The sequence below is a fragment of the Mesitornis unicolor genome, unplaced genomic scaffold (genome assembly GCF_000695765.1).
Source record: "Mesitornis unicolor isolate BGI_N332 unplaced genomic scaffold, ASM69576v1 scaffold14096, whole genome shotgun sequence".
Classification (NCBI taxonomy): domain Eukaryota; kingdom Metazoa; phylum Chordata; class Aves; order Mesitornithiformes; family Mesitornithidae; genus Mesitornis; species Mesitornis unicolor.
This window is the reverse complement of record NW_010188978.1, coordinates 5703-16319: the sequence shown is the minus strand read 5'-3', so window position 1 is coordinate 16319 and position 10617 is coordinate 5703. Positions and strand designations below refer to the sequence as shown.

The following is a 10617-nucleotide window of genomic DNA, read 5'->3' as shown; positions in this document are numbered from 1 at the left end:
CAAATCTTTTCTCTTTTTTCTAACTTAAACTGGGGAACATGCAAGCTGAAGATTTACAGCCTGCTGTGCCAGGAATATGGTGATATACTGAGCAAAATGCTACTCTCCAGATTTGTTACCACAGTCAAAAACCCACTGCTGGTCTTATGGAAAGATTAATTTTATTTTTCTAATAATCTCCCAGTTTTTCCTTTGGATTCCAACATAATCCAGAAGTTCTCCACTTACTTCGATTCATAAGTTCCTGAAACTTGAAAACGTGGAAGTTTATCAACCTAGAATTCTGTTTTAGGAAAGGTGGAGAAAGGTAATTCCACAGGAATGTAGCATGCCCAACTGGTACAACCGAAATAGCTTGTGCTATTAGGCTTACTTCATAGCTTCAGGGAAACTGCTTCTTGTACTGTGAAGCATTATACACAGGGTAATCGTGGCACTAGCAGAGAAGCTTAGTAAAACAAACAGAAAACTCATCAAATCTCAGAAAACTGTGGTGGGTTATCTAGAGGCCTGTTTGCACCCACCAGACAAGAACATTGTAAATTATTACAAAAACTGTGTGTTTGGTAACTGTGTTACCAAAATGTTCCCAGGTGTGGATTCTCCTATCATAATCACACATATTCTTTATTAGATTTTTAAAGCCTTCTTTTGTTTATCTTTTTTAGGGGTGGAAGGATTAGCTTGTTTTCCTACTGAAAAATCCTGTGAGGAAGTAAGAGGTGGCAGTTCTCACCCAGTATAAAGTTTCTGTGACAACAGTGAAAGTTACTCATTGCTGATGATACATACAGCACTATAAACTATAGTAGGAGAGTGTGTGTGTGTGTCTTTTTGTGTATTTTGCAATAGAACCTACTTTCCAGGTAGTATCTGCTCCTTGGACAACAAAAAGTTATATTTTTGAACTGTATTTTTACGTGCAGTTGCCTTGCGGGTCAGATTAAACTCATATTACCTGAACAGTGAGAGAAGACAAAAAAAATCACATAGTACCTTTGAAGCTGTAAATGAAAAGTGGGAAGTATTGTTTTACTGACTTGCACAATAATGTTAAACTTGTGCACCTAAGCATGATGCTGATCCTTGTTAGTCCTGTGACTGTGAGAGAGAGCTGCTCTTTTCAGAGGAGATTATTGCTGCCGGTACTATTTGTCCGTTAACTCACTGATGAACTGTAACTGTAGGCATGGCTTTAAAACATTGGCATCTACATAGGACTAAGAAAGTCTCCTTAGAATAATACTTTAAATGTTGTGCTTGAAGAAGGATCCAAGTACTTAAAAACTTGACAGACTCTTCCTTCCCTGTGAGATTTAGTTGTGGTTTAACAGATACTACCTTTTCTGTAACAGTCTGCCAGTGTGTCACTTTCTGAAAGACAGCATTGTCACAAGGGAGCAATTAGCAAAATTCTGTGGGTGGGCATGAAGAGGGGCATGCTCCATTCTTGTCAAAATTATAGTCCCTACTTTAGAATAATGTAAAAAAATAGATATGCATTTTACTTTGAAGTATCCAATGTGTACAAATTATCTTGATGAACACTAAGCAGTTGTGCTAAATTAGACATTACTTTAAAGATTATGTGGGTTTTTTGTTTTGGAATTTGTGAGTATACTTACAGTGTTGGTTACTTGGAGGTAAAACATATCTTTTTGTCAGTACTAAGAGTCATAGACTCCTCGAGGAAGAAACTGATCAAACTTGCCATAATGGCTTTACTTTCCTTGGTGGAAATTTCCTATTCTTACAGCTCTGCCTGTGGGACCTCTAAGGATGGATGTGAACACTAATGGGAATCAAGCTTTGAACTGTTCTGGGAAAGATTTACTTGATAAAGTAGTGCAAGATAGTGCTAGAAAGGCTGCCAAAATTTACCTTTTTTCAATGCTGTTTTACACACTGAGTGTATGTTCATGTTGGTTTTACTCATATTTTAAAAGAGAAAGATTTTGATATGTCACATGTCTGACATTTGAACTTAAGATTTCCAAATAAGCTAGGGGTTTGAATTTATTTTCATACTTCTAATCCTTTTTTCTGAAAAACAGTTCTCTACTTTTAGCTACTCTCACTGTTTAATCCCCATGTAGTGGTAGGTGTAGCAGTACTAGTTGTTTGTGGACATCTAAGCTAACAAGGAACTAGAAATATGTTATTTTTTCTGTAAAAGGGAAGTGTCTTTTTTTTTTTAAGCAGCTCTGAAGGAGAAGTGCTGCTTTTACAGAGTTTTGTCAATGGGCAGACAACTACACCCATGTGGAACCCTGCTGCTGCCTCTGCATGACTTTCAGAATTAAGGTCTTAGTCCCACAAAGTGTAATGGTAACCCAAATACTCAGCTTACGACCAATTCTTACTTTCAGTAAGACTGAAGACTATCTAACGAACTGATATGAGTGCTTTCACTCAGTTACAGGATACTTTCAAGATCAGACTGGTTGTTATCATGGAAATGCTGAGTAAATGTGACTCTACTCTCTGGCAGATCTCAGCAGATAACCCTGCCTCTTTACAACCTGTCTTTGTGCTTGTGCACTTTTGTGTTTATGCAAGCTGCTTAAGGCTTTAAAAATCCCTTGAGAAGTGCTGAGGAAGAGTTTTGTATCTCAGGTGGAATTTCTGAAAGGAAAAGAGAACAGCAGGAGTCTGGTCAACAGCAGCTCACTCACTATTCTCAGGGGTAACTGAAGTCTCCTTGTATCTTCCCTTCCTCTGAGGCAAGAAAAAAGGGAAAAATAAGTAATTTCTGACTCTCACTCCACACCCATCAAAATGATTCCTTGTCTCCTAGCCCATCCCAACTACCTCTTCAGAGGTGGGTGTACTCAGCACCACATTTTCCACTTGGTTTTTCTTCAATACATTTCTGTAAAAACAAAAATCTCAGGTTGTCATGAATGTATGTAGGATATTAGTGGAGCTGCCAGGAAGTTTTCAAATAGCTGTTGTAAAGCTTTGATTAAAAGCTGATGTGTCTGGGGACTTACAATAGAGGCCTGCGTAATGTTGATGTTGCTGGGTCCTCTCCACAGTATCTCTATGCCAAAAGTTACAAAAGCAACTACAAGAGAACAAACATCACCATCTACTTTCTTTAGTATTGTTAGAGGAAGCAGAATAGGAGGGAAAATTAAGGGAAAGATCTGGGTGCACGTTATTTCATTAGCCCACAATACTGAGAGAGTCATGACACCAGAGGACTACAGCTAAACTTGCAAGACCTATCATATCTTCTTTGCTCTTGTTGTAACTGGGTTTGACCTGACAGCTTCCATGATGCTACCTAACTAAGCTCTTTCCTACCTTTCTATCAGTCTTTCACAAGATTTACGGATGGCTGAAGTACTCCGAAGTACTTTCTTATCTTCTGCCTCTACCCCCTTCTGAATTTCTGGTGCTGATAGTGGCCCATGATGTATTTTGGAGGCTACAGAGCTTCCTTTTCAATGCTAAATCAGTGTTTAACATCTTGCCTCAACAGTTTTTCCATTGATGTGAAAAAAGACCAGAGGCAAAATCAAGAGACACATGATTTCTTTTGTTTCTGTGCCACCAGTCCCTAATGATTTTCATCTTATCATGACATGAGTCTGTGTACTGTTTCACAGCAAGTCCTAACTGCTTTTTCCAAGGAAAAAATACACTTAGTGTAAAAATGTATGGTAATTTCTTAAATACAAAAAGTATCTTCTTAGTTTACGGTTTTGCTCTGCTTTCTAAACGACTTCAGATAGGACAGAGGGGGGCAATGCGTTTTATGCAAGCTGGCACAAGGGAGGCCCTATGATGCCTGAGAACCAGGAATCCTGTTTTCCCAGTCCTGACGCTGTAACTAAGGCAAAATCAATAGAAATAATTATTATTAAAAAAACCACCAGAGAGCAGTGCCACGGTAGTGTGTCACTGATTACCAGCTGCCATTGCTTTTAGCCTTATTTAGGAAAAGACACATCTCTCACTCTCAGCCATATCAGCCCAAACAAGAGCCTAAAACCCAGAGCCCAGGCTTGCTGGACTGCAGTGTGGTGAACAGAGATTTCCAGGGCACCACAGGTCCAGTGGCTCTCCATGGTGGGTCTCTCAGGGCAGGGACTGGCACAGGCTCATCCCACAGCCACAGCCAGGAGGCATGGGAGCCTCCCTGGCATCAGGCACTTCCCTGGGCATGGGGACAGGTGGAGGCCGGGCTGGGATGTGGGCCTAGCTGTGGCAGTTAGAGACCAGCCCTGCTATGGCATCACTGGTGCAGGGGCCAACAGTCCCAGGAGGCTGAAGTGGAGCCATAGGGGAGCTCAGAGAGGGATGGTTGGAGCCATCAAGGCCTATTGGTGCTCTTGCAGTCCTGCCAGCAGCCATGAGAGCTGACTGCAGAGAGGTGTCCAGAGGCCAGCAGGCTGGATCTGCTCTTGTACCCCATCTGGCCTGACATGCAAAGGTGCCAGGGATGTGCAGCCAGTGGAGATGGGAGCAGGGCCACACCTTGCACCAGCAGCATGTCATGATATTGGACCCATCACATTGTGAAACTGCAGCTGAAGAGGTCTGCTGTGCCGGTGGCCAAAGGCTCGTTTCTGTGTTACTGGGCTGAGGCACATGCCCTTCGTGAGGGCTCTGTCAGCTCTCGGCAACATCCGCAAACATTCTTTTTCTTAGGACCAGTGTGTGGTGTGGGTATAAGGGTCCTTGCTAATAGCACTGCCATTATGTGCTGCAGCTTCTGTCCAGCTTGTCTGTATAAAACTTCCACGTGAACTTTGGTCTCTCTCTGAGATGTGGTACAATCTTGTGAAAATGTTTTATTTGTTTTTTTCTCTGGAGACTTGGGTATCTTGTGGGGTTTTTTGTTTCTTTTTAAGGATGGGTGAAGCCAAACTTACCTAAAATCACATGCTGAGCTGGGCTTGGAGGGTGCTACCTCCCTTCTGCCTGTGGCCACTGCCTTTCTTTGATGAAGATTATTCCCCTTCAGCTCCTTTGGCATAAATGCCCATGTAGTCTGTTACTGACTTGTTTCAGTCAGTACCATGGGTCAGATTAATAATTTAGCATGTAGAGTTAACACAGGTTTATGTAGTAACCAGGTAAATACACTGTTAATAAAATCAGCTGTTTTACAGTAGCACCTTTACAATAATATAAAAGTTAAATCAGAACTTGACTTTTACCAAGATATCTCCCAAACGGCCAGACAATGAGTACTTGTTTCACAGGTGAACAAACTGAAGAGGTAGATGATCCAAGTGATTTGCCCTCTGACACAGAAGAGGTGCCAGAAACAGAGGTTTAAACTAGGTACAGTAATCCTTTCCATAAGATCTATTTAAATGGAGAACACTAGACGCTAGTAGAAATCAAGTTTAAATTATGTTGGTTTTGTGTTTAGTCATACTGTACAGTTTGTATACAGCAGCGGAGAATAATTTTGGCAGGAAAGGAGTGGGCAGCTAACTCAACCTTTGTACTAACTCCAACTACCAGCAACTGCTGTAAGTTTCCCCTTTTAATGACAACTGCATCAGAAATACAGGCTGTGACTTGAGGAGAAGGCAGTAAAAGAAGGAAGAAGGTCAAGTACGTAACTTCTGCAACTGAACTTCAGTTGAGAGCAAGACCAAGGCTGCAGCATAAATTCTTCTACCTGTGGTTGTGCAAAACTCCCTCCTGCTCTCTCGCAGTGCAAAGTGCTGCCTTTGACACAGCATTCTTTAGTGTGCACACTAAAGCTATGGAGAGCTTGAGAAAAAGATGTTAAAAGCTTTACTGAATGCAGTCTGAAACTATGTTTCAGTATCCTAGGCTCATAAATCTTTATAAAACAAAAAGCCAAGTATATTATTAGATGAAAGGTACCACATCTTTCATTCTATATAGGTCAGCTTTTGTGAAGAATGGAATATGATAAAGATTATGACTTTTTAGAAAAGGAATTGCAAGCATAAACTAGTAGTAACTTATTGTTAAGACTGTTCAGAGGAGGCAGTATGTCAGTGAGAGAAATTTGACTGTGGGGAAAAACCTCCACCTAAAGATAAGAGCCATGTTAATGTGCAAATGTTTGTAGATCTCTCATTTTGGTATAATGGAAATGCAGAGTCTGATTATTCTGAGCTCAAAACTATAGAGGAATTGCACCCAGCTGGGTATGCAAGACCTTCTTGGCAAGCTTTATTCTTTGGAAATCGTAGAAGGTGAAGACTGCAGTGGTAGCTTCACAAATGTAACTGTATTTGAAGTACATTTGAAGTTCTAGAAAAATCTTAATTTCTAAGTTGATAGGCAGAAAATAGTAATTTAAGGGTAACCAGTATCACAAACTTTATCCTGTGGAAATATATACTTGATAGACATTATGGAGACTATCACGTAGCTAGTATTCTTTCTTCATTAATTTAGTACGCAGTGGCTATTTTTATTGGATTAGATCTAACAGTCAAAACTAGCAGGATGTCAAGTAAGAAAGTGTGTGATAAGTTATAAAGCCTGTTAAAACTAGCTTTAAATTATTTTATTGTGTTTGATGCCCCATTGCAAACTAAAAGTGGCAGTTGTAGAGTTTACCTTTTTAATTTTTTTTTAATTCAAACTTAAAGTGTGAGACCTGATACTTAAAAGGTACCTCTCTGCTTTCAGCTGTAATTGCACACTAATTCATCTCGCTACTTACCTTAAGGGTTAAAATTTTAGTTCTTTGAGTTTGACTTCACTATAAACCTCAACCAGATTTGCAACAAGTATCCATTTCCCTAAGATAAATTAGGAATGCAAGATAAAATAATTACAGGTGTAACTCTGGGAGACAAAGTACACTTTATAGTAAATAAGATATTTATATAATGTCACAAATATTTTCTGGTCTCTGCCTGCTAGTGTTTTGAATTACAAAATATTTTGTTATACTACTTGCTTAAAGTACTGCTGATCTTTACAGCTGTGCTAGACATTTGTGTAGTGATCTGCACCTTCCCCACACCTACTACAGGTGGATCAATTCCTCCAGTCAGTTTGGGCATAGTGATGGACCCAATGTGTAGTACATCTTGGTGGCACCATTACCACTAAAAAACCTCTGTGATGCCAGGCTTCAATCCATGTACCTGTTCTGATATTTTCAAATAGTGGGTTAAAAGCCACAGTTTGAGAATTAAGAGCTAAAATGATTTAAAAGTAGCTTAAAGAAAAGAGGGAAAAAAAGAAAAATCTTACACTGAACAACCTACAGAAAACCCAAAGCAGACAGAGGATCTGCTTCTTTTTCTTAAACAAATTTTCTTACAACTCTTTTGGAGGTAACAATTATTCTTAGAGCTGTGCAGAAAGTTATTCAGAGGCACTAGTTAGTTTTTTTTTCCTTGAAAGTAGTAAAAATCAAGGGATCTGTAGATCCCTCAAATATTTCAGTATTTCATTAATCTTTAAACTTATAAGTCAAATTTTTGGAAGACATTTTCTATTAACTGTATTGGCTTTTACAATTAGAGGTTGGTTTGAAATTCAAAACTGCACTTGAGCCAATAAGTTATTAGAAATGTCATTTGAGTAGCAATGTAAGTTGTTTAAGGATATCCTGTTCTTGATCAGTTTACCTACACCTACATGAGGTAGTACTTACAAAAAAAGACACCGAGTTCTGCAATCAAGATTTAGACTGGAGTTTTCTCAACAGCTACAACTGTAGCAGTTACATAAAAGTGCCTTGATTCCTTCACAGAGTACTGAAACAGAAGAAAGGTGCTTAAGGGGAAACAGGACTAACAAAACCAATGTAGTGCCTCTGAAATAAAGATGGCTAGATTGAGATATTGTTGCAACTCAGTGTTGCAGCATATTTACACATAAAAGCAACTGCTGAGTCATAAAAACAAGTGTGGTTAAACGATGGTAACACTACACTGCTGTGTTCTTAGGTTTGTGCATTTGCAGTGAGTTAGCACAAATCGGCTTTAGAGATAAGCCATAAGTATTGCCTTTTACCTTAAAAAGGTACTTCAGCAATTCAGTTAAAGCTGCTTTCACAACTCTGAAAGTTGAGGAGCTATGCTGTTCTAACTTCTTCCTCCCTTTCTCATCAGATCTTTCCTGATAGTTTCAAAGCTCATCTGCAGGATGTTGAAAAGGCTGTAACTCACATAAAAATCTTGAAAGGCTTCAAGAACTGCTTTCCCGGTGAGAAGATAGAGCATGACTAGCATACAGGAAGTGAGTGGTAAGTTACAGTCATAATGAAATCTATGTCATTGCTGAAGTGAGTATAAAACATTATTGTCAAACTCTGACGTGTGAATAAATATAAAATATTTACTTCTTAGTAATGTATCTGACCTATTAGCTTTAATTTTGTCAGGTGTAGCTAAATTAGCTCTGTTTTCTTCTTGAACTGTGGTTTGTAATCTTAATACTATAACTGGTACAAGACAGGAAAGAATGTCTCACGAAAACTATCTGCCTCTCCCTATCTTTTTCTAGAAACATAAACTAATGTTATTCATTGACTTATAATTTTCAACAGAATAGTTTTGGCTGAACTAATAATTTTTTTAGATTCACTAAATAACAATGTAATTATTAACCACTAGTTTTTTAAGCAAACTTTTTAGTATTTGAATGACAGTCATATTTAAATTTATTTTAGGATTTTTCCTTCTATCTTCCTGACAAATTCATCAAATTCTTGAGAAATACAAACTGTGTTTTCTGAAGTTGTTGAAGCTGTTATGAGCAGAGCGGAGGGCAATTTCTTTAGCCCTGCAAAGCCACCTGGTATTTGAAATGCTGAAGAGGAAATTACGGTTTTGCCACAACTCACACTTCAGGCTTTTCTTGGGTCTAACTCTTATTTTAGTAATCGTTTCGGTTTTGAAAGTCAACCAGAAACAAGACTTCTTAAATCGGAGACATCTAGAGCTGACAGAAGAAGACCCTATTGGCAATGTTAACTGCACCAAGATTACAGAGGGGGATATAGAAGAAATTCAAAAGGTAAAGCTTGAGATGTTGTCAGTGTCATTTAAGAGACGTCCCAGACTAACAACAAATGATTATATTAACATGACAGCAGACTGTGCCTCCTTCACCAAGGCTAGGAAATACATTACAGAACCTCTCAGCAATGAAGAAGCAGAATTTCCAATTGCTTACTCGATAGTGATTTATCACAAAATTGAGATGCTTGATAGACTTCTAAGATCAATCTATGCCCCTCAGAATTTTTACTGCATTCATGTTGACAAAAAGTCTCCAGAATCTTTTTTTGCTGCTGTGAAGGGAATAGTCTCTTGTTTTGATAATGTCTTTATTTCCAGCCAGTTAGAGAGTGTTGTATATGCTTCATGGAGCAGGGTGCAGGCAGACATTAACTGCATGAAAGATCTCTACAGAAGAAGTTCAAACTGGAAATACCTAATAAACCTCTGTGGCATGGACTTCCCTATAAAGACTAACCAGGAAATAGTAGAGAAATTAAAAGCCCTTAAAGGTGAAAACAGCTTGGAAACGGAAAAAATGCCTGTTTATAAAGAAGTAAGGTGGAAAAAACACCATGAAATTATTGATGGTAGAATAAAGAACACGGGTGTAGACAAACAACTACCACCTCTCAGTACTCCGATTTTTTCTGGTAGTGCCTATTTTGTAGTCAGCAGAAGATTTGTAGAACACACACTAGAAAGCAGCAAAATACTTAAGTTCATTGAATGGGCAAAAGACACTTACAGCCCAGATGAGTACCTGTGGGCAACAATTCAGAGAATCCCTGAAGTCCCCGGTGCAGTTTCTTCTAGTGGCAAGTATGATGTTTCTGACATGAACGCACTGGCCAGGTTTGTCAAGTGGCAGTACTTTGAAGGTGATGTGTCTAAAGGTGCACCCTACCCACCATGCAGTGGAGTTCATGTTCGTTCTGTCTGTGTTTTTGGGGTAGGAGACCTGAACTGGATGCTACGAAACCACCACTTCTTTGCTAATAAGTTTGACACTGATGTTGACCCTTTTGCAGTGAAGTGTTTAGAAGAGCATTTGCGACACAAAGCTTTGTATCTGCAAAAGAACTGAATTTCTGCATGCTCATGATATGAAATATAGGTACAAATAGTATACAGTTATGAACTTTTAACATGTAACGCTGATGGCGGTGATGCTGATGATGGGTATAATGGTTCTCACCATGTTTGTATGGTGGTGCTGACACCGTCCCTGCTTCTCCATGGACAAAAGGGAGACAAGACAAGTCACAAGTGAAAATGGGGATACCTTCTGTTGCACACTGAGTCTTGGAACTTAGGCTACAAAATCAAAGACAGTGATTTTTGGAAGGCCAAGTATTTGCAATATTTATTATCTAAGGTATGTAATTAGTGGACTTCCTTTGGCTAAATTACTTGTTTAAAGGCTTGGAAAATGCATATTGTTCATGGTTATTCCTCTGTTTGTTTTTTTCCCATTAATGTAATGCTAGCTGGAAAGGAAAGATGAAAAGGGGGGAGAAATAAAAAGGAAAAAAGCAGCTGGACTGCACAGACTTCATACTGAGTACTGAAAGATCTCAGGAAAATATTATTAGAGCTAATCTGAAAACTAAACAAAAAGGAATATACCAAAGCCAGCTGTCATCATTAA

The 10617-nt window shown here is 38.9% G+C and overlaps 1 protein-coding gene across 1 annotated transcript; it reads left to right on the top strand.

Annotated features, from left to right (window-relative positions):
- The first annotated feature begins 8772 nt into the window (after positions 1 to 8772).
- GCNT1 (glucosaminyl (N-acetyl) transferase 1, core 2) lies at positions 8773 to 10053 on the top strand. Its single transcript, XM_010185910.1, has one exon. The coding sequence runs from the start codon at positions 8773 to 8775 to the stop codon at positions 10051 to 10053; it is 1281 nt and encodes a 426-aa protein (XP_010184212.1).
- Positions 10054 to 10617: the final 564 nt, after the last annotated feature.